The sequence below is a fragment of the Macadamia integrifolia genome, chromosome 5, assembly GCF_013358625.1.
Source record: "Macadamia integrifolia cultivar HAES 741 chromosome 5, SCU_Mint_v3, whole genome shotgun sequence".
Classification (NCBI taxonomy): Eukaryota; Viridiplantae; Streptophyta; class Magnoliopsida; order Proteales; family Proteaceae; genus Macadamia; species Macadamia integrifolia.
Genome location: NC_056561.1, coordinates 31786950 through 31811266, shown reverse-complemented (window position 1 = coordinate 31811266; position 24317 = coordinate 31786950). Strand labels below are relative to the sequence as shown.

Genomic DNA, 24317 nt, shown 5'->3' with positions numbered 1-24317 from the left:
CCATCTCTGATTTATTATGTGCTTTTTTCTTCCAAACCTCTCTGAGTTTTGTGAATGCTATCTTCGTTAGAATGTCAGACTTGGACAAACATTGATGGTTCTATGTGATAAGAAGGCCCTACACCCCATCTCACTAGCAAATTTCTGCCCAAAACAAGCATGGGAAGTTGTAAAAAATGAGTCTAAAGTTTCATAAAATCACAAGAATGCCCTTTCATGGTAACGGAATCTCGTGGCAGTCATGTAATTTTTTGTCACTTGCTCATTGTTAGATGATTTGGAGAGAGTAGTAGCATAATATTCAGTAGTAAATCATCCTCAATAAAAGAAGGGATTGAACACTTAAATCTCGTGGTCATGGTTTCTGCTGCATGTAATTAATTGTTATGTTTTCACTGGAGATTAGGAGCACCTAATATCAAATTGTTGGTCATTCTCTCTTTGATTATTCTTTGTATTTTTCTGCTCTTCTTTGTGCGTAAGTTTATATATATGGAAAAAATGTTTGAATTTAAATATTTCCTTAAACCTTGATCTTATATCGTCACATTTGTGCACATCAGGTTGACCATTTGTTCAGACACCGAATTAATAACAGTGTAGTACATGCTGCTGATTATCTGAAGCAATTTCCGTCCCCTATTGTTTCTACTATAGCCAAGTTTATCTCTTTTGTGTCTGGTGGTTTCGCTGCTATTTTGATCATAATTGCATTTCTAGAAGAATCTCTTCTGGAGGGCCAGGTAATCCTTATTTTTGCCACTGACAGTTACTGTGATAGGGTTATAATTTCCAGGTGAATATGGTTTTTTGATACTTATTTTTCTCTTTTTGTAAAAAAATAGATTTATGGCCGCAACTTGTTCTGGTATGCTGCGGTTTTTGGAACTGTAACAGCTATTAGCCGAGCTGCGGTGACTGATGAGCTTCAGGTCCTTGATCCACAAGGATCTATGTCTTTGGTGGTCCAACATACACATTATATGCCAAAGAAGTGGCGTGGTAAGGAAAATACAGATGTGGTCTGGATGGAGTTTGTAACATTATTTCAGGTAAACCTTTTGTGGGTGCTTCTTAATGCTATGTTTCACTTTAGTTACTTGTTTATTATGATTAAGTTGCATCCTTTTAATGGCTGAGCTTCATTTAAAAATTTACACTTTCCATTCCTGTTCTCATGCTTCTTGCCATATTCTCTGTATGTGGAACTCAGCCTTATTATGCTTTAATACTTTGGGCTATAATTATTTTCACGGGTAACCATCAAACTACTTCAAATAATCTCACTTGAGGACAGATCGAAATGTGCCTGAGTTGCTTGTCCAAGCTGACTTCAATTAGATTTTATTGCTACCTTTTGAACTGTAGAAAATTCCCAAGAGATGGACAAACTGGCCTGATAACCTGGTATTCAGTTTTATCCAGTCTACCACCTTCTGGTACGTCATGAGGGTGCTGAAGTCCATTTCATAAGTTAATTGTTAGGGAACTGCACCATGGACCATCTATCAAATCACATAAACTATAAAATCATGGTTCAAAATTTCGATCGAAATATCAAAATTTTAGTAAAATATCTCAGTTTCAATGGGCCTTGAAACAAAATGACATGTGAAATACAAAGAATACAATATTTCGTTGAAATGAGCGAAACAAAATGATAGAAATGTTGAAATTTTGGCCAAAATAATGGACATGTCACATTTCTTCATATAAAAAAATATGAATCAATATAAGTTGAAATTATCAAAATTGCTAGAATGCTTCAAATGTCTTGAAAAAGTTAAAAATCATTGAAGATTCAAACTTCTCCAAACTCATCTATGTTCCCACGAGAAGATGCAAAGAGATATTTGGGTTGAAACTTCAAAGAAGGTGATATGTCCCTAAATTTTTCCATCTTGGTTCACTTTTTTGCTGGATTATATTTTGAGAAATGATATAATATGCTACGTTATACATTAGCAACCCAGGGTCCAAAGCCAAACTACTACTTTGCCTTTCTTTCTTTTTTTTTTTTTTTTTTTTGGGGGGGGGGGTGGGGTGGGGTGGGGGGGGGGCAAACTATTATTGTTACAAGGGTCTGTTATTTTTCCAATGCATCTATTGACTATTCTGCCACGTATAAAAATGAAGTGTCCATTTCGACCGTTGGATAGAGAGGACACAGTCTGAATTAGCCACATGTTAAATTTCAGAATTTTATTCAATCAAATACCCCTCCATGTATTGGCATGCATCCCGTGTATGTACATGCATATGTACCATCTAAGCATTTTTGCATTCTCTCTACACTGAGTGGGAATAAACGGTTTTAAATTAAAAGAAACATAAAAATGAATGGCTCATATTTATCTTGTGATTTTCATGAATATCACATTTCATAACTATCCTTTTTCTTTCATCTATTTATTTGAACATGTATAATCATGCGTAAATAGGCACTTCCTAGAGTTTCAGGGTAAAATTCCACTTTTTTGGGGACTAAAATGGCAATTTCTCTCTGTCAACCAAGGTGGAAGATATTTTGGTGTCAATTCAACCATTTCGCTGAAATATTTTGGTTTTAGCCGAATGGCCTTCAAAATCGAAATTTTGAACCTTGATAATGAAAATTCAAATATTTTACCAAAAAACTTCGTTTGCCTTGCCAATCAGCAAGCTACAATGACTAGTCACATACTCGTTGACTGAAAATATTTCTTGTCATAAAATTTAATTGTAGGTTATCATCCTTAGGCAAGGACCATTGAAGTTCATATTGAATGCGTTAGTCCTAACATCAGTTGATCTTCATCTTTACGTTGACAATATTCACCTCATCGGTATTAGTAGTAGTTGTGATGATGAGACAAAATCAGGGATTATCTCCAAGTTGGAGTTATGGAGATCAACCTTAGAATCAAAAGGTTTTAAGTTAAGGAGAACGAAGATGGAGTATATGGTGTGTAACTTTAATGAGATGGTGAAAATTGATGAGAGACGTGTTTCAGAAACTGATTATTTTAGGTATCTGGGCTCAATCTTAAATAAGAAAATAATATAGAGGCTGATGTTTCACAAAGAATTAAATTAGGATTGATGAAGTGGAGAGGTGCGTTTGGAATGTTGTGTGATCTACATATTCCTTTAAAACTTAAAGGAAACTTTTATAGTACAATCATACGACCGGCTATCAAGGATTAGAGTATCGGTATTGGTTCTTGTATCGGTTGGCTAAATTTAAGATATGTATTGGAGGGTATCGTATCAGTATCGGAGATACTTTAAACCATGCCAGCTATGATGTGTGGTGGAATGTTAGGCAATTATGAAGCATCATGTAGATAAACTCAATGTAGTAGAGATGAGGATATTGAGATGGAGGAGTGGTAAAACTATGAAGGATAAAGTAAGGAATGAACATATTGGAGCTGATTTGGGAGTAGCTCTGATACATGATAAGCTGGGAGAAAGTTGGCATAACCATGTTCAACAGAGGCCTTTGGATGCCTCTAATATGGAGGAGTTATTTGATTCAGATTAAAGAAACTAAAAGATCTAGGTGCAAACCTAACATGACCTTAGGAGAAGTGGTGAAGAAAGACATGCATAGCTTAAGCTTTTTATCAAGTATGACTTCGAATAGAGCTGATTGGAGGGGCAAGGATCCGTGTAGTTTACCCCATTTAGTTGGGATAAGGCTGAGTTGTTGTGGTGGTATTAGTAGTAGTTGAAGTAAAAGAATGGGAGAATGATTCGGTTTGTCTAATATGACAGAAGCCACCTTTATTTATAATGTGAGATTAGGGTTAAAGCTAGCATAAGGCTGAGAATGATTCGGTTTGTCGAACCTAGACACCTTAACACTCCCCTCAAGTTGGTGCATATATATCACGCATGCCCAACTTGCAGAGTAAAGAATGAAAAGCTTTACAATGTAAACCCTTCGTGAACACATCAGCTGGCTGATTCTCTAAGGTGACAAACGGAATAGAAATGGAACCTTATTCCAGCTTCTCCTTGATGAAATGCCAGTCAATATCAATATACTTGGTTTGGTCGTGTTGGACCAGGTTATGAGCGATACAAATAGTAGCCTTATTGTCACAGTAGAGCCACATAGGACCAGCAGTCACAATTCCAAGATCATTGAGAAAAGCCCTGGGCTAGATAAGCTCGCAAATCCCTAGAGCCATAGCACAGTATTCAGCCTTGGCACTGGACCTTGAGACCACAAATTGTTTCTTGGTCCTCCAGGTGACAAGGTTACCATCCAAGAAAGTGCAATAACCAAAAGTAGAACGACAATCATCAACTGAACCTTCCCAATCAACATTGGTAAAGGCTTCGAGTCGTATTGTTGTTCGAGAACAAGAGCCCCTTTCTTGGAGCAGGTTTCAAGTATCTCAAGATGTGGTACACTGCTTCAAGGTGAGTGGACAGCCGAGCATGGAGCAATCGACTCACAATCCCTATGGCATATGCAATGACAGGACGGGTGTGAGAAAGATAAATCACATTGCCAACAAGACGTTGATACCTTTCTCAGTTAATTGGATCTCCTCATTGCCCAAATGATGATTAGCCTCAATAGGAGAGTTTGCAAGTTTACTCCCACGCATGTGGGTCTCACTAAGATCCAAGACATATTTCCTTTGTGAGATGAAAATGCCCTTGTCAAATCGAGCAACTTCAACACCAATGAAATATTTGAGAGAGCCCAGATCCTTAATTTCCAACTTTGTTACAAGTTGAGCTTTGATCTTGGAAATTTCAGCATCATTATTTCCTGTGATCATTATATTGTCCACATAAACTATGAGGGCAGTAATTTTACCACCATCATGCCTGACAAATAAAGTGTGATCGGCCTAACTTTGCTTGTAACCAAATTGCAGCAAAGCCTTGAGGACCTTACCAAACCAAGACTGAGGAGGCTGCTTTAGACCATCAAGTGATTTTTGTAATAGGCATACTTTCCCGACAGTGGATGGTGACTCAAAACTCGGTGGGATATCCATATAAACTTATTCCAAATCACCGCTCAGGAAGGCCATTTTGGCGTCTAACTGTTAGAGATTCCACCGTATTTTGACAGCACAAGATAGTGGAGCCTAAAAGCAAAGTTCAATTTAGCCACTGGAGAAAAGGTCTCTCAGTAGTCGATGCCATAGGCCTAAGTGAAGCCCTTGGCAACTAATCTGGCCTTGTACCTTTCAATGGTGCCATCTGCCTTGGCTTTACAATAAAGACCCATTTACACCCCACAAGTTTCTTTCCCTTTGGGGAAGGAACAAGCTCCTAAGTACCATTCTTCCGAAGATCCTGCATCTCCTCCAGTATGGCATCTTTTACTTAGGATTAGCCATAACATCTTTCCAACCCTATGGAATAGAAACAAAGGACAAAGCGGAAACAAAGGCACGGTAGGACGGAGACAAGGATTCATAGGAAACAAAGTTAGAATAGGATACTTAGTACATGTCCTAACTCCTTTCCTAGCAACAATAGGAATATCAATAGAATTCGTAGCAGCAATGGGAGGATCTATACTACCTAACTGAGACATAGGAGGTGGATCCAGGAGCATTGATGGTTGTGGCGGGTTGCATGTGGGCCATTTCTTCCTGAGAGAATTCGTAAGTAAGCCCCCTTTACTACTTTAATTGAGAGGTGGCTCCCCCTCAAGAGATGGAGGTGGAGGTGGCTCCCCCTCAAGACGAGTAGTGTCAATGACAAATGGACTTGAAGGAAGCTCGGACATAGCACTCTCCCCCTCAAGAGGTGGCTGAAAATAAGGCTCACACTCATGGAAAGTAACATCGATGGGAACAAAGACCCGAGTAGAGGGGATGATAGCATTTGTAGCCATTCTAGGCAGAGGCGTAGCCAAGGAAAATGTAATGGAAGGCATGAGGATTAAGCTCAGAGCGCCCAAGGGAAGAGGTGGGAGATGGGAGGCAAGGGAGGCAAGGGAGGGGTCCGGGAGACACCTAACATGGGTTTTGAAGTCCATAACACTGGAGGGAACCCTGTTAATGAGATAGGCAGCAGTAAGGACTGCATCCCCCCAATAAGGCTTCGGAACATGCTAAACATGAGGGAGCGAGCAATGTCCAGAAGACGACGGTTCTTTCTCTCATTAATAGCATTCTGTTCCAGAGTGCAAACACAATAGGTCTAAAACACAATCCCCTAACTATCAAGGTATTGACGAAAGCTAGCATCAATATTTCAGTTCCATTGTCGCTCAGTAGGATTTGAACCTTAACATCAACTAGGTCTGGATCATGGTGAGGGAGGACTGGAAGCATTTAAACGCTTTAGTTTTATGACGAAGAAGAAAGACCCATGTTAGGCGGGTAGAATTGTCAATAAATGAAATACACCATTGGAGACCATCACGAGTGGCAACACGAGATGGACCCCACACATTAGAATGAATAACAGAAAAAGGATACTCACTTTTATTAAAAGAAATAGATAAGAAATTCTAGTATGTTTAGCAAGTTCACAAATTTCGTAATGAAAGTGTCAGAACTATAATACTTTATTAACTGTGGAAATAATAAACGCAATGTACGAAAGGAAGGATGACTGAGGATCTGATACCATCGGTGCACTTGTTGAAGGACACTATTATCCGGAAGAGTATGAGCAGAAAGAGGGGTGTGCACAGTAGTGAGGGCTGTTTCCATATAGTACATCATATCCTGACCCTACCATACCCAATCATTGTGCCCGTCACCAGATCATGAAAGATGCAATGGGTGGAATAAAATGAGACACAACAATAGAGTTCAATGGTAAGATGGTAAATAGAAAGTAGGTTAGTACACAGATTTGGAACATGAAGAACAGAAGATATAGAAATAGTAGGGGAACATTGAACAAAACGTTTTCCAAAAATAGACAAGGAGCCATCGGCAACCCGAACATTGTCCTTACCAAAGATAGGGAGGTAGGAACAGAACAAGTCTAATGAGCTAGTCATATGCTCAGAGGCGCCTGAATCAAGGAGCCAAGAGGGACTAGAGGAAGTAGAAACATAGAAAATACCTGACTAAGCGAGATGGGAAGCAAGTACAGGGGTTGGTGTCCCTAGGTGGACATCATGCATTGTAGGGCCTGTGGCTGATTTGAGGAGAAAGGCATAGATGAGGACAAGCCTATAGGTGAAGGAGCAGGGCCAAGGACAGAATTATCAATAGTCTCAGAGTGGTGAGCCTAGGGCTGGGTAGATCCTTGTTTCCCACCATGGCCTCCTACCTTGGGGCGACCATATAGCTTCCAACAAGTCTCCTTAGTGTGACGAGGTTTACCACAATAATCACATTTAACTGGTTCTCTGGTGGGTGTGATAGATTTAGAGGAGTCAACACTAGTAGGAGTAGAGACCAAAGCAGAGTGTGGAGAAGCCACAGTCGGCATCATAAAAGAACAACGGTGGTCCTCATGCTGCAATAGATTATAGGCCTGTAATAAAGTGGGTAACGTGTCACGACCAAGGATCTAAATACAAATCAGATCGTATGCCGGATTGAGGCCGGTGAGAAAGTTATAGACGCTCCATTTCCCATTCCTTCTGGAAAGCTTTAGCATCCGGTGCACCAACCAGGGGAACAAGGTAATAAAAATCAAGCTGCTGCCAGAAAGAGTTCAAGGTGGCATAGTAGGCAGACAAAGACAATCTTTCTGAGATGTCTAATGGACCTAGCAACGTAGTTTATAAATTTTTGCATAGTTGCTAGTCTGGGTACAAGTCTGTTGCACAACCTCCCAAAGTTCCTGGGCAGGGTTCATCAGAACAAAGCTAGAGCTGATGGTACATGGTAGGCTCTATAGAATTGAGCAGAAAGGACATAGCCAGTGCATCATGGGCCAACCAGGTGTTGAGAGAAGGACCGTCCAGAGGCCGAGGCGTGGCACCAGTCAAATACCCGAAAAATGATTACCCTTATAGTCAGTAGGTATGCACCCCAACCAGGGTAGATGATTAGACCCATTCAGCTTCGTTGGACCTGGTTGGAGAGGGGTGATGGACAGAAGCACCAACACAAGATGCCTCACCATTCCCAGAGTCGACCATGACGGTGGTTTTGTCACCCTCAGCCATAGGGTTGGAGAACCGGTCAATGAAAATGGGTGTGAATCAATGAAGATGGATCAGGTAACTACTGCGTATCAGGGCACATAGCAATCAACAGATCATAAGCACAGGAGGCGGTAGCAGCACAGCAGGGAGGCTGTGAGGGCTGCAGAGAGTGATGTTGGCAAAAATGGCTGCAAGGGCGATGCTGACAGCAGTGGCGGCAAGGGGCAATGCAAGGCAGCGGTACTGGCAGGAGGAGCAGCATCAGCACAGGTGGAGGCACTAGGGATAATGGTGAGCGATGGAAGGGTGGCATTGGATCATATGGTAGGGTTAGGTGGTTAGCCATGGGGCATGGTTCAGTCAACCATGCTTAATGGTGGCAGTGGGAACCCTACTGATGGTGGTGGAATAAAAAACTATTTAGGTTTTTTTTTTTTTTTGGCTATGATACCTAGTTGAAATAAAAGAATGAGAGAATGATTCGGCTTATCTAATATGACAGAGGCCACTTTTATTTATAATGAGAGATTAGGGTTACAGCTAGCATAAGGATGAGTCACAGCTCCATATACATAGAAACCTAGACACGTTAACAGTAGTAGTTTTTCTTATTCCTCACCATCCTTCAATAGAACTAATCATTTACATGTTTAACTCAGCGCTGTCCAAGATTCTAGAAATGTTCACGGGATTAGATTCTTACACAATTCCTGCAAATTTTAAGACCCTGATAAAAATTCCTGTGGTCCGTTGATTATTACCATCTACAATGACTGAAACTAAGTCCTGCAAATTTCACCCAAATATGGATGTTTATTATTTATATTAACAATATTTCCTCTCTTTTTTTCCCCTGCCAGTTTGGGATGGGAGACTGATGTAGACAGGTTCTTGGGCATGGAGTTTAGCTGCAAGAACCATAAGGGTCTATCCCATGATCCTCCATAAATGGACCAGACCATGGGCCATAGGGCCAATGCTAGCTCATGCATGCTGGGTGTTTCTGGTTCACTCAAAGCCGGATTGTGGGGTTAGATTTACCTTCTATTTTTGTGTAGATTTAGTTGCTGTTTTGTTATTTATTTGTTTCCAAGTTGAGTTTAGGAAAGTATTAGGTAGGTGGAGATTTAATTCCACTTTTATCTTTTCTTCTTGTACAAGGAACCCTCAGGAATTCTTTTCCTTTTTTATTACTTTCTATTTTGTGTAATTCAGCAAGCTTATTTAATGATGAGCCATAGAGCTCTCTCCACGATTATGAATGAAAAAGAAATATTGCTCGGCACAAGAATTCCTTGTGAGATGCAATAAGGTGAGAAACCTTGAGTGAGATGCCTAGTCTGAGAGAGACCATCTTCTTCTTCCTCTTCTTCTCCCCAGTCGATACCTTTTCTTGTTGTATATTCTGAGTTTTGTTCCCTGCACATATGAGACCACGAGGGAAGCTACTTTTTGCATACTGAGATTTCCATCGAAGAGTGACAACTTGCTGCTTACTGAGGAGAACGTTATCCCACCTGTAGTTCTGGTTCTTGAGGGTTTTCTCTGCTGAAACATTAAGACCTTCAGTCCCCCTATCTGGCTCTCTGTTGCTGCCCATCTTTTGGGGTTCAAATCAGGAACCAATTACTACTGTTCGATGGTGATATGTGCTGATCTAACGCTGGGTTTGTTTTAATTCTGTTACTTACTAATTCTGAACCTGAATTCAAGAACTGAGATCTCACTATCTGGCCATTAGTTTGACCTGCAATTTGGAGTGTTTATTCACTCTTAAGAGTCTAAACTCGATGGGAGTTTGAGGCCCATCAGGTGGTTGATCATTTTTTACTTGGGGGTTCTTGGACTTTTATGTTTTGTGACCTAGCTTCTGACTGTGATAGACCAAACTTGGTCTGGTTTGTTTGCTGGTCATACCTACTTATCAGACTTGATTTGTTTACTTTGTTTACTGTCCAAGGACTGATTAGTCTGATCTTTTTATATTCTATCAATCGGTTGCGAGTGTTGCTGTAATTTATTGACGGCTTGTGATCCTCCTGTAGAATTGGTTCCTAGCTGAACTAACTTTATATAAGAGAGTGGGGATCAGGGTTTTAAAGTAATGTTTCCTACTGTTGGATTGTGATTTTTACGATATTTCCTATTGCTAGATGCATCTTCCATGAAGCATTAAAAACTATGTTGGTGTTCTTGGTAATGCAGTACACTGGAATGATGTTATTGGAGGAGATGGCCTCTATTTTTCTCACCCCGTATTTGCTTCTATTTGTTGTTCCAAAGGTATTATCCTTTGCCCAATTCAACTTTTCTCTGTGCCATGTGTAGCAGCTATATTTCACTATCTATTTTTTATATTAGTTACTATATGTAACTCCTGCTGACCTGATACATTCTGTCCAATTTGCAGCGTGTGGATGACATTTTGCAGTTCATTTCTGATTTCACAGTGGATGTTGAAGGCGTAGGTCATGTTTGCAGGTTTTTGTTCTTCCAATTTAGTTCAACCTCCCAAATTGAATTTATTATATCTGGGCCCTTCTGCTATGACCCACTCAAATCATGCACTGCATTTTTCTGTACTTGCTATTAATATTGAAAATTCTAAATGTCAACTTTTTTTTCTCTTACTTTCCGTGCAGCTTAAGTGTCTTTGACTTTGAAGCCCATGGTAATAGTAATTATGGTTCACCATACAATGCCTCTTGCTCCCGTAGAAGCTCCCAAGGAAAAATGGAGAAATCATTCTTAAGGTATGCATATGCTTAGACTATGCACTATGCATTTCCAAGCGATCTAATAAACACATTCACTCACTCATTTGGTTAAACTTGCAACAAATATGAATATGAATACACCAGCAAATTAGCCCAGAACTCAAATGCTGTTTAGTTAATATTTAGACACTATAGCTATTGTGCTGCCCATTGTCTGTATCTACCTATCACTGTTCCTCTTGCTGATTCTTCTCGTCTTTCGTGCAGCTTTCAGAGTAGCTACCCTACCTGGGAACCTAATGCTCAAGGAAAGCAGTTCTTGTCCATTCTTAGAAACTTCAGGGAGAAAAAATGGCAAGGGCAGGGAAATCAACAAGCATATTCTCCTCCCAGAACATGGCAAAGGGGTGAAGGCGACATGCATAGTTTTTTGTCAAGGGATGTATATATCAATAATAATGGGGGTCATCCCAGAACAGGCTATCAGTTCGGTTCATTGTGGGTGGTAGGTGCAGAACAACGAAATCACCCTTATCTACTGGATTGGTATTATACATCTCGGCGCCCTCAAATAGCCAGTAATCCAAATCATGCTCCAAATTTACACCGTGAGGTAGCAGGGGAGACAGCTAGAGAAATGCGGACAACATTTATGAACCATGATGCACGATATGAACCAAGATTTGATGGAAACTGGGGTTATCCTCCAGAGGACCGGATACAGAGTCATTTGGGAGCCTCTACTTCATCCCATTTCTTCCGGGAAAGCGTCCTTCAGCACAATGACTCGGGTTATGTTAAGCACTCCACTGACACCCATTGGTGGGCCCGAAGTGGACGGCACTCAGTGGGTCCCGAGACAAGTTTCCTTGAGCCTCCTAATTTTCACCATCACACTTCTGATGATCCCTACGTAAATTTTTCGGATAAAAGCTCAGAGCAGGAGCAGGAGCAGGAGCAGGAGCATGAGCAGCACTTGGACTGGATACAGTCCCACACTTTGTCTAAGACAGCGTGCATGGACGACTATGAGATTGATGGGGATTTCAATCTCCCATTCAATGTTTACAATAAGCCATTGGGAAACCCCACTATGTAAGCACAGCCGACCAGCAGTGAGTGATCACTTGGGACAGAACCTCTAGCTCTCTTTTCAATTCACTCTGAGGTTCTTTGCCTCTAGCATGTGTTTGGATTGCTTGCTAATAGTGTGGAGGAAAGATGATCTTTGTGATGTTTGTCCTACTCATGGAAGAAGCTTCATATTATTCTTTGGTGTATATAGATTCCACTACAAGGGACAGATCCTGTATGGTTCTTCCTCCTCTGTGCTTGGGAAGGTGAACAAAGGATGAAAGAAGCCATTATAAACTTGTGACAAATATAAACAGATAAATTATTATTAAACCCAATTCATTCCTTTTCAATTAATTTGGTTTGTTTTTCCTTATTGAATTTGCCATTAAATGTGAAGATATAGTTACCTCAAATAGAATTCAGTGATGTTGCTTCAATGAGTCAAGTCATTTTAGCTTAAAGACTTGTCATTTACTCCTGTTATTCCATTAATATCATAGGCTTTGGGTAACTAGATCTTATACAGAAAAAGAAATTCAAAAACTCAAAAACAAAAACCATCTTATGGATATCTTTGCTATCATGGAAGATGCTTGGGTATATTCAAGTTCCATTTTTTATGTGGGAATATGGAATGGGATAGAGCAAAAAATATTCTTATTCATTCACTCATGATGCAAATATCTTTGCTTCCTCTAATTGAATTTGAGTTATCTTAGCATCTTTCACTCCCAGTACTTGTTACTTAAAAGGAGTATAGCTTTGTTAAATGTTTATAAAGTGGTCTTAATGGGTCACTGCATGGTTGTCATCACTTATTATGATAGGCATATTTACCTATATTGCCTGATCAAGGGACTCGTGGGCAGATCTAATGAAAGGTATAAATGTATTTATAGGGAAGGGTTCATGCACTGGAGAATCTTTCCAGACTCCGTTTTATAAGGGGTGGTGGTTTTTTGGTTATTTTAAATGCTTACTATATTTAATGCAAGCTGTGTACATGCACGGCCGCACACAAAATCTTTTGCATTATTTCTCAAATAAAATTTTGGATAGAGATTTCCCAGGGCATCAAAGAGGGTGGGAGATGAGTATTAGTGTGATCCCCACAGCTTATTAGGATCTTTTTTTATTAAAGCTCGATTTACTTTCAACAAAAATACAAATTCCCAAGGACCAACTTTTCCTGCACCCTCGATGAATGGGAATCCATTCACCGCTGGTGATCAAGTGGCTTGAGGTGGGGAGAGGGGGGTGTGGGATTCCCGGACCATTGGATCACACGGTGCGTGAAGGGAAACTTTGTCCAATTACCAAAAAGTGGATTGGATTTCAGCTGGGAGGGTAAGAAGTTTCTTTACAGCTTTGTAAATGCAATGTATAAAAAATTATGAGTGGCTTGTGCTCAAAGGGATGGAATGGTTGGGAAATGCATAAGGTCACAACTCACATGTTGAGTATCACTTGGGACTCTTACACATTATCTGGTTTACTTAGATTGGAAGGAAACAAGAAGTGGTCAAAGGCTAAAAATGAAGCAAAAGAAAAAGACTGGGAGATATAACTCATACCATATCCCATCATATGTTAACAGTGTTATACCTTCTAATCTAATATCTTTTCCACCATTTCATCATGCCCTTAATAATTTTTCTGGAGAGTTTTCTCCGCGGGGGGTGGTCACATTCTCCACCAACACATACCCACAATTTGTCTCTCTCCTCTGCCTATATAAGTCATTTCACATGAGGGGAGGAGAAAAAGGCTGCGGCAGAAGTTGTGTTCTCCCACAGAAAACATTATCCCTATTTTCAATATGTAATTTATTTATCACTCAAATTTAATGTATATGTCTGTCAAAATATCATCTATTCGTAACCAAAATTTCAGATTAATATGTCATCACTATACATGTTTCAATAATTTGGAAAGAAAAAAAAGAAGCTCACAATGCCGAAGTGCAGAATCTAACATGCCCTTTCTCATATAATGAAATGTGGGATCCACACTGACACATTCTCTGTTATTCTGATCTATGTGAATCCCATGAGAATGATACCATTATATGTACAACCATTGGTATGGCTTACAAAATTTTCCCCACATTGGCGTCATGGCTAGTGAGAGAACCTCGCCCATTTTGAAAATAGGAAGATGCTTCTTGTGGGAAAGTGCAGTTCCTGCACATGCACGAAAACCAATGAAATTATGAAAGTGCACAAGAAAACATCAACAGGGACATCATTTTCTATTTTATAGGGGCAGGCCAATCATTTAGCCTCTATGTGTCTGGGCATATGGGCTAAAGTCTCTCACATAAACCATTTTCCCTTTAAAAATATAGATAATGAATTAAATAGAATGAACACGACATGAATCAATAATAATTTTTCCCATGTGCTATTAACTACTTCCCTTCCCCATCTATCCAATAATAATAATAATAATCTGAAAAAGAATCAGAAGAAATTTTCCCTTTATAACAAAAAAAAAAAATCTCCAAATTATTATTGCAATGCAATTTTGGTATAGTAAAAATAGATGTACTGTTTAATCAATTAATTAATCAGGGATCAGGCTATTAAGTCGCTGAATCACCAACAGAGCGTACAGTTTGTGTAGATTTTTTTTTTTTTTTGACACCTTTATGGTGTCAAATAATATAAACTCTTATTTTTTAAAAAATATAAAATAATTTTTGAAAATTAAATAAGAGACAATTAAAAGAAAGTGTTAAATTCTAATACAGGTGTCATTTAAAAGCCCCCTTCTCAAATGATACCTTATAAGTGTACTTAGAATTTTCACCAAAAAAATATTGTACTTAGAGCTTGACAGTTAGACACCTTTTTTTTTAGTGATCTTTATTCCTTAAAGTTATTTAAGTAAGTATAAAATAGATTCTTAAATTATTTTGAAAATGATTTATAGAGAAAGAATATTGTCAGGTTGTGTAGCTTACATTAGCACCTGCATGTGCTATCTCTCTCCTCTCTCCTACGAATGACATATCAGACGCCCTATTATAGAAGGAAAGAGATTGATACAGGGAGAAGCTAGTATGTTATGTATCCTTAGGGCCTGTTTGGTATCATTTCTGTTCCAGAAACGCCGTTTTGTGTCAAAAATGAAATTTTCAGTTTCTATGTCAAAATGCAGTTTTTAAATAAAAAAATGGTGTTTCAAAATTTCAGATTTTTATCGGGAAATTTTTTATTTTTTATTTTTCTAAAATGGAACGAAACTGGGAAGACGGAACTCCATTTTGGAGTTTCATCCAATCTCGTTTTTTCAGTTTTTTTTTTTTTTTCACTTTTTGTTCCAAAAAAACAGAAAAGGACCATAAGTGCACCAAACAGAAGATTCTATTTTTTCATTCCAATAGAACGAAAAAACTCCAGAAACATTTTTTTAGAACGATACCAAACAGGCCCTTATTAGAGAGGGGAAAAAAAAAGGGAAAAGGAAAAGGCTCTTTGAGCTTAAGGTTTACACTTTACCTCTTCATGTCAATTATTATATTTAATTTTTTTAAAATAAAGATAAATATTGATTAAAATATCAACATTGGTGAGTGTAGAGTACTCTGCTTGTTCAAAGATCCCTCTCCCTTTAAAAAATTTGTCACACTACAATAACTCAAGAACGGTAGAAACACAACCCTAAAAGCAATGTAGAAGGTAATGGAAGAAATAAGAACAAATAATGCACGCATGTTTACGAGGTTTGGCAAGATTGCCTACATCATCGGTGGGATGAGATTTTGTTTCACTATCAATGGAGAATAGGGTAACAACGCTCGTCCTCACACCTCTCAAAATTACTTACAGAGAAAGTAAACCTCACTACAAATATATAGTGAAAAACCCTAATAACGAAAAGTACAAAACTACCCTCAAATAAAAAATTCGAACGAGGGACTGCGCCCTTATATTAGCATCTTTCTGTTGAGGGGCCTATACCAGTACTCCCTAAATTAAACTGCAACGAAATACAAGACATTATACACTAACAACAACCTAATATTATCCCAACTAAATGGGGTAGGCTAAAAAGTTTGCCACATTATAAAAAGAAAAAGAGTAAAGGGAAGAAGAACATTGTCTGACTGCGTGTCTTTGCACTTGTATGGGGGCCAATGAGGAGAAGTACAAGGGCATTGACGTCAACCAGGTTTATTTTTCTCAAAAAAAAAAGGTTATAAAGGAGAAAAGAACACTCTTGTGTTTAAAGATAGAGGTGGCGAAATAACTACCCCACCATCCCATTGTAGATGCCTAGATGCATGCTTCAATTAACCCCTATATTGGTGTAGGGGCACGCAACTAGGTGGTATTCTCTCCCCCACAATTATAAATTAAGAAGAAAGTTTTTTGTTTAAAAATGTGCTAGCATGAGGGCCAATGAATGCACATGAAAACATTAATAAGGAAAGAATTTATACTTTTGTAGGGGTGGGGTGATCATTTTGGTACCATCCTAAATTTGGGTCACACTCCTGAGTCCCTTGTAAATTGTGGGATAACATTTCCCGAGGGAAGCGCAGCCTCCACCAAAATCTTGTCTCTCTCCTCCCATGTGAAAGAAAGAAACAGACTAAGGTGGGCTCTGGTGACACTGCGCTGCCCATACAGAGCACTCTCCCTCCCATAAATTATTGGACAACCGAACTCGTCTCTGCAACCTTTTAAACGTGCAGACACTAATCCGTACTGGCTAGTCTTGGAGTTCTCTCGTCAACCTTCTCTCTCTCTCTCTCTCTCTCTCTCTCTCTCTCAAACAAATGTTATGGAAAACGATACAAGAACTAAAATAAGGGCCCTTTCGTTTTAGATTTTTAATGCTCTTCCATCTCCACCATGTGGAATGGTATCTCTTCTTATCTGCATCCGGTGATGGTGGTTCTGAACCTTCTGATTTATAAGAGTAAAGTTTGAATCAAGAATTTCTGCTTCCGTCCTCAATCTTAAGTTCTCCCTTACTGAATCGTAAACTAGAAAAAGTTTTAAGGTTTCTGATATCCTAGTTTGGTTTTGGTTAAGACATGGGGAGCTCAGAGGAGAGGGTGGTAGCTGTCATCATGGTAGGAGGGCCAACTAAAGGTATCAAATTGGGCTTGTTTTCTACTAATTTTCTCTGGGTTTATTGGGAAAATTGTGATCTTTGGATTGAAGACTTCTAGTTTGGATTTTTTTTAAGTGTTTGGCTTGTTTTCATGTTTGTTTTTGTTTGAATGTTGCAGGTACTCGGTTTAGGCCCCTGTCTTTGAACATTCCAAAGCCTCTCTTCCCTTTGGCAGGACAGCCAATGGTACATCATCCGATTTCCGCCTGCAAAAGGGTGGGTTCTATCTTCAGTTTGCAATTTATATGATTTGGGAGATCAAATCTTTTTACTCGTTCGTTGTCTAGGATCGAAATTGAGATTGAGATTTTTGGGCATCCTTCTAGATCCCGAACTTGGTGCAAATATATCTCCTTGGCTTTTACGAGGAGCGGGAATTCGCCTTGTATGTCTCTTCAATCTCTAATGAGCTCAAAGTCCCAGTCAGGTAATGGCATTTGTTGCTTCGCGTTTGCTTGTCTTGTGGTTTGAAAAGAAAAAGGAAAAAAGTACAAATTTTTAGGTTCTTGCATCTTACGAGTCTTTGTTGCTGCTGCTGCTCCTGCTTCTGCTCCTGCCTTTAGGTACCTGAAAGAAGATAAACCACATGGTTCAGCAGGTGGGCTTTACAACTTCAGAGATCTGATCATGGAAGACAACCCGGTTTGGATCTTACGGCCCTTATTCTCTTCTGTATTTGTTTTTCAATTGAGAAGAAATTTTTTTCCAGATCTTAGTACCATTATTATCTCTGTTTTTGTCATGAATGAGATGTATAAAGGCTTTGACCAACTGACCAATTTTATCTCAACTGAATCTGACTTAATTTTTTAACCCCTTAATTGCAGTCGCATATCTTTTTGTTAAATTGTGATGTTTGCTGCAGTTTTCCTCTGCCAGAGATGCTTGGTAAGTCTATTTATCTTCCTAATGATTTTGTACCCCTTCAATGTTCTGTTCATCTTTCCTTTTAATCTTATCAATGCCCATTGCTTTCTATCTCCTAATTGCATGTGCTATTACTTTATTCTTCTCTGGTTTAAGATTGGTCTTCTATATTCTGACTGTTTGCCTTCAAATGCAAAGAGGCTCATAGAAGATATGGTGGGATCGGAACAATCTTAGTAATCAAGGTTGGCCAAAACGTCATGATGCTAGAAAATCAATCTATATGCATAATTAAATTATTCTTCACCATGCTCAGGTTTCTCTCTTCTTTGTGCAGGTTTCCGCTGAATCAGCTAACCAGTTTGGCGAGTTGGTTGCTGATCCAGTCACCCATGAACTGTTGCATTACACAGAGAAACCTGAGACTTTTGTGCGTTTTACACTGTAAAATTAACTAGCTTTTGTTGCATTCCCTTGTGTCATATTTGTATTTCTCGACTTGGTGGCTACGTCAGACTTTTTATACACTTGGCTTATGGTTTCTGTTACCATGTTTTGCAGGTGAGTGATCTAATTAACTGTGGTGTGTACATATTTACGCCAAATATTTTCGCCACTATTCAGGATGTTACCACACAACGGAAAGATAGAGGTTGGTAATTGAAGATCTTTCGTAAATAGTCTAATGATATGGCTCAAGTTCCTGGCTAGTGAGTTTTGTGTTTTTGTCAATATATGCATAGTTTTTGAGTGTGTATGGTTCTGGTGAAGAGATGTAAAGGTGACATTTTTTTTTTTCATCCCCTTCCATGAACTTATTTAAGATATTGCTTGCATAAAATAAGCTTCATTGCCATCTGATTCTGGGGTTTTCTTTCTCTTTTGGGGGGAAGGGGTTAATATTCAAAATTCTAGAGACACACTGGGTATACAAATCTCCTGCAGTAAATGTCTGATATGTAAATTTGCAGCTAATCTACGACGTGTATCCAGCTTTGAGGCCCTCCAGTCAGCAACAAAGTATGTCTTTTTTGTGCTTCTGAACTTTACAAGATTCAAATGTTTGGTTCTTCTTACTTTGGATTTTTAGGAATAACATGATGCACAGAGTTACAAGTTCCAGTTTGATTAGCATTTTTTCCAATCAACCTTCTTCTTGATTATATTTGGAATCTAATGTATGCTAGCAATATATAAAGCCATGTTATTTCTCTGGATGAATGATTGCTGCAGTTAGATGATAAAAATAACAGATCACACCCAAAGAAAAGAAACCAGGAGAACTACATAGAGTAAAGATTGCATAAATCTCCACACCAACTAGAATACTGTGGGATATGCTCCTGACGCACTGTCATCCCTTTGAACCCTTTCGTTAACTAACTCATCCACCAGTATGTTAACCAGCATAGGCATGATGTTCAGTTAGATGCCAAAAACTGGGACTGCTTAATCGGTCAACTAGCAAGTTGCACCAGTCTCTCTCTTAATATTTATCCAATCAGTTTTAGTTCTAAAATCAACAGCATCTCCATTTCTCAAAAGGGTGAATATCTGACAAAAAAGAAGATTGTACTTACCTGTAGCAAACGGTATATCTGAAAATTCAACTAACTAGACCTTCCAGAATCAGGCCTCTTCCTAGACATCTGAAATGTCAGAGCAGCTAACTCTCAGTGGTGACTGCAATTGGCATGGAATACAAAAATGATAAACTTAACATATTCAACTCACAGCCTTGAAATAATTCAAAGAGAGAATTTTATGTACCTAGGTTTAATCATAAATATAAAGATTGAGAAATAGAGGATAATGTTGCACAAAGAATTAGAGTAGGCTAGATGAAATGGAGAGATGCTTTTGGAGTGTTGTGTGATCGATGTATCCCATTTAAGCTCAAGGGAAATTTTTAAAGGACAGTTATAAGACCAGAATGTTGTATAGTACTGAAATTTTTCTGGTGAGGAAACATCATATAAACAAACTTAGTGTAACTGAAATGGGGATGTTGAGATGGCTGAGTGATAAAAATAGAAAAGATAAAATAAAGAACGATCAAATTAGGATTTAGAGCTAGTTTCGGAATAGCTCCAATTTATGATAAGTTGAGAGAAAGATGCTTGAGGTGGGCATAGACATGTGCAACGGAGACCTTTGAAAGCACCGGTAAGGAGTGAGATGATACAGATCAGAGGAGCTAAAAGAGCAAGGGGTAGGCCTAAAATGACTCTTGAAGAAGTGGTGAGGAAAGACATGCATAGCTTAGAACTCGTAACAAATATGGCTTTGAATACAATTAAGGGAACAAAGAGTAATTACTGGATTACAAAGTATCCATTGTTGGGAATTCGAATTTGATCTCCTTCCATACATCACATGCAGCAGCTAGTTCATGGCTCCATTTGTTAGCATCATGGATAATTTCATTACCCTCACGAGCAAGATCATGTCCCTCATTACAAGCTTGTACACATGCTTCTAGGGCTACTCGATTAGCTCAAATTCTATTGAGTCTGTCTCAGTGATAATTTATCAAAGAATGACTCTGGTTATCAAATGATTGAACAACCGGGATCCAATTACTTACGACGAAACATAGCTGCTACACCAAAACTAGGTGCAAAGAACCAACCAGACTGACCTAGTGGATAAATCAGGAATACGGAAACAAAAACAGCAATTGGAGCAGAAAATGCGATTGCATTATAAGGTCTTAAGGTCGTTAGAGTTGATTGGCAAAAAATGTTCCATGTAGCCGACCTTGTTTAGTGGGATAAGGCTGAGTTGAGTTGAGTTGAGTTGAGTTGAGATGAGATTGATGGAGGTAGAAGACCAGAGGAAAAATTGAAAAGTTCAAATGATGAGATTGATGGAGGTAGAAGACCAGAGGAAAAATTGAAAAGTTCAAATGCCAGAGATTCTCCACTTGTGGAATAGAGAGGACAGAGGGGGTTGCTTCACAGAAGCCATGATTGAGAGGAGAGTGGATGGGAAGTGGGAATAAATGAAGGAGGGCTGCTTTGTCTAACTGAATGCCGCTTCAGCAATGGGGGGGGGGTGAAGAGAGGTATAGGTGGGACTGGGGAAAGGCTAATATGCCACGTGGAAACCAGAAATTGGTTAGAATCCAGCATGGCGAGCACTGGTGAAACACTTTCCCTGCCATAGTCTATATAATAGTAATAATGGTTTTAGATGACTGGTGGCTTTGGATATTAAATATTTCTTTGATTTATTTGTCTATCTGAGAAAGCATATATCGTCATCTTTAAGGTCTTTGCTGACATGGTGTGTGCCACTTTTATTTCTTTAAAATAATAGGCAGTTTACTATTTCTCCAATCACTTCTTCTTTTGAATTTCCCTGCTGATATTAGCTCTGAACAGGACCCTTCCAGCAGATTTTGTGAGATTGGATCAGGATATCCTGTCCCCTCTTGCTGGAAAGAAGCAGCTATATACATACGAGACCCTAGATTTTTGGGAACAGATCAAGACTCCAGGGTAGATGAGTTCTCTGTTCTTATCTACTTCCCATTTTCTCTTTCCCTTGAGTTTTGGACCACACCATCTAAATTGCATTTTACCATGCAGAATGTCCTTGAAATGTTCTGCTTTGTATCTTGCCCAATTTCGATTCACCTCTCCTCATATTCTAGCAATTGGGAATGGAACCAAGAGTGCTACCATCGTGGGTGATGTTTACATTCACCCATCTGCAAAAGTACATCCAACTGCGAAGGTAGTTTAATTGTATTCCTTCACAACTTCTGAGCCCATTGCTTAGCATTATTATTCATCCATGAGAACTTTTGGTTCCTCATTTGTCGGATGTGTCTCAATATATTGCACACCCTAAAATCCCATTTTAGAAGTTGGTTCTTTCTTTCGGACCAATTTATTTTATTTTTAAACTGATCTGAGTATGTTCTCTTGGAACAGATTGGTCCAAATGTATCAATTTCTGCAAATGCTCGAATTGGCTCTGGGGCAAGGCTCATTAGTTGCATCGTCCTTGATGATGTTGAAATAAAGGTATGGAAATGGCTTAGGATATGAGATCATTGAATGCTTATATGTGAGCCTGATCCAAACCTTCTTTTATCTGGCAGGAGAATGCAGTTGTCATACATTCAATTGTCGGGTGGAAATCATCTATTGGTAAATGGTCCCGTGTGCAGGTCTCTCTCTCTCTCTCTCTCTCTCTCTAAGTCGCTCTCTCTCTCTCTTTTACTGAAGGAAATTTCTTTTCTTTTTTTTCTTCATCCTCTATTTATATGTTCCTCTATAGCAAAGTTCTCTGCCTAAAAGCTTTTGAAGTGGCTCTCATATTCTACATTTGAAGCCCAGAGCTTTGCTCCTGAGCTTTTCAGTGTTCATTAAACACCATCCATAATTACACACGAGAAAAATAGTTAACATCTTGATATGTTTCTATGTCCATAGAGTCTGTTACTTTGCCAAAGAGGAATATTTTGCCATAGCAGCGTCCAGGAAAGGAATTTCTTTCACAGTAATACACTAGAGGGAATACTGGCAAATGATCTTAATTGTCATTTTTTAATAGTTCGAAGTCATTTCAGAAAATATAAATTTGGCAAATAATTGATGGAGTTGGTTTTTTACTCCTCCCACAGTAAGGACTAAGGACTGCACTGGGAATGCATCTCGTCCCCTAGGCTATAATCAGAATATGACATTTGAAAATCATATTTGTTGAAATATGTGTATCCACTATATCCAAATCAAATGAAATATACTTGTGCCACAACCCTCCATACGTTTGAGAAATAAAGCTTTTAGGTGATTTACAGGTAATTCAGATGACCTAATTGCCAGATCAGTTCAGGCCTGAATCCATAAGTGTTTTTTGAATTGACAAACACTTTCTCCTTTTAAGCATACTCTTTCCAATTCACTGCAATTGACCTAGTTTCTATAACTGTTTCAGGCTAGTGGAGACTATAATGCTAAACTTGGAATTACCATCCTAGGTACCATTGCCTTCTCATTTATCTATTCCATCATCCATTTTTCTCACTAGAAGGTATCATAACCTAATAATTTACGAATAACTCATCTCAATCCAGGTGAAGCTGTGACGGTTGAAGATGAAGTTGTAGTAATCAATAGCATTGTTCTTCCAAATAAGACACTTAATGTCAGCGTGCAGGAGGAGATCATCCTATAATAATAAGGAAGAAGGCTCTGCACAGAGCCTTGTTACCAGAGGACATAGTCCTATTTTCCTCTCTATAAAAAGGATAGTGTTACTACTGTTATTGTTATCTTAGTTCTAAATAGGAGAGATGATTTTGATGGCTTTTGCCCATATGCCTAAAAGGTGATTTGTAGTTTGGCTGTTGCTCATTTGTAGATTGATACTTTAAAATAAAAATGTGAATTTCTTCCCTCTTTTTCCATTCGTGTTGGTGTTTGGTGGTGTTAGATGATGCATCAAGAATTGCAGGGGATTATACCTTGCCAACAGCTCTGTGTGAGTACCATTTTTTGAGCAAATTATTCTGTAGGGGATTATACTTTACCAATGCCTTTTACTGGTATTGTCTTGTGACCCTTCTTACTTGAACCTACAGACCAATAATTGATGCACAAGGGGTTCTGTTCAGGAATGGTTATTATGGTATATCTTGTTTGTACTCAACAGAATGGTCTCCACAGCTTTTATGGAGGGACAAGTGGGTTTGAGAGGTGGGCAGGGGTTGATTATGTTTGAAACCTATAGCCTATTTCCATTTAATGATCACCAAACAATTCCTTCGAGTCTCTTTACAAAAAGACTAGTTAAAAATACTATTGTATGGAGAGTAACTCAAGGTGACTTGATCTGCAAGTTGACTGCTCATAAAGGAATGCCATAAAAGAGCTCTTTGTATCTACCATGTCATGCTCACCCTCATGAAAGCTATCTAACAAAAATTAGGAGCCGCAGATACTAAATGGTTCGTGCTCTATCGAACCCATTCTGTGCTGACACACTTCTTTGCAACTATGTTAATATCTTTCAGTATCCTGTTGGTCTCTGGACTAACTCGTACAAATTATTTGTAATTTACAATCCAGTAGAGTAAGCTCAATTTAGTCGCTGCTGTCAGACTAGAAATGTTACTAGTCATGAAAGCGAATAAAAAAACATGAACAAGGACTTTGGCTATGTTTGGTTGTGAACACTGAACAGAATGAGTGTGAAAAGTGAAAACTATTAGTCAGGAATTTTTGTTATTATGCACATTAAAAATCACTGATAATACTGAACTCATCAAGCCTTAAATTCAGCCACCGTGTTGTTTGTTTCCACTGTCAAATAGCAAGTTGATAATTTCTACATGAATAATGATAATTTACTAAAAGAGTTTCTTTTGTTGGATAATTTGTTGAAATATTACCGTTTCAGGGTTTGATTTCCAGATTTTGCCAAAGTACAGCACCTTC

General features: G+C 38.7%; 2 protein-coding genes across 4 annotated transcripts in view; both read left to right on the top strand.

The window, feature by feature from the left end:
• LOC122079396 (autophagy-related protein 9-like) overlaps positions 1-12244 on the top strand; it is a 35839-nt gene extending 23595 nt beyond the window's left edge. For all 3 annotated transcript variants that reach the window (XM_042645822.1, XM_042645820.1, XM_042645821.1), the window contains 6 exons: positions 564-743; positions 846-1052; positions 10283-10360; positions 10488-10558; positions 10720-10830; positions 11062-12244. In XM_042645822.1, coding sequence (XP_042501756.1) covers positions 564-743; positions 846-1052; positions 10283-10360; positions 10488-10558; positions 10720-10830; positions 11062-11893 — 1479 coding nt within the window. In that variant the 3' untranslated portion in view covers positions 11894-12244. The remainder of the gene's footprint in view (positions 1-563; positions 744-845; positions 1053-10282; positions 10361-10487; positions 10559-10719; positions 10831-11061) is intronic.
• A 4269-nt stretch (positions 12245-16513) lies between these two features.
• Positions 16514-23287, top strand: LOC122078296 (mannose-1-phosphate guanyltransferase alpha-like). Its single transcript, XM_042644229.1, has 15 exons — positions 16514-16976; positions 17117-17214; positions 17325-17425; positions 17562-17640; positions 17826-17886; positions 18064-18110; positions 18203-18295; positions 18427-18517; positions 18837-18885; positions 21252-21368; positions 21459-21606; positions 21807-21899; positions 21977-22045; positions 22816-22858; positions 22955-23287. The coding sequence occupies exons 1-15, from the start codon at positions 16919-16921 to the stop codon at positions 23053-23055; spliced, it is 1248 nt and encodes a 415-aa protein (XP_042500163.1). The 5' UTR covers positions 16514-16918; the 3' UTR covers positions 23056-23287.
• The last annotated feature ends 1030 nt before the right edge of the window (positions 23288-24317 follow it).

Coding starts and splice junctions, on each gene's coding strand:
- LOC122078296 (XM_042644229.1), top strand. CDS start 16,919: ATGGGGAGCTCAGAGGAGAGGGTGGTAGCTGTCATCATGGTAGGAGGG. Junction 22,046..22,815: donor GTAAATGGTCCCGTGTGCAG/GTCTCTCTCTCT, acceptor TAACTGTTTCAG/GCTAGTGGAGACTATAATGC. Junction 22,859..22,954: donor ACTTGGAATTACCATCCTAG/GTACCATTGCCT, acceptor ATCTCAATCCAG/GTGAAGCTGTGACGGTTGAA.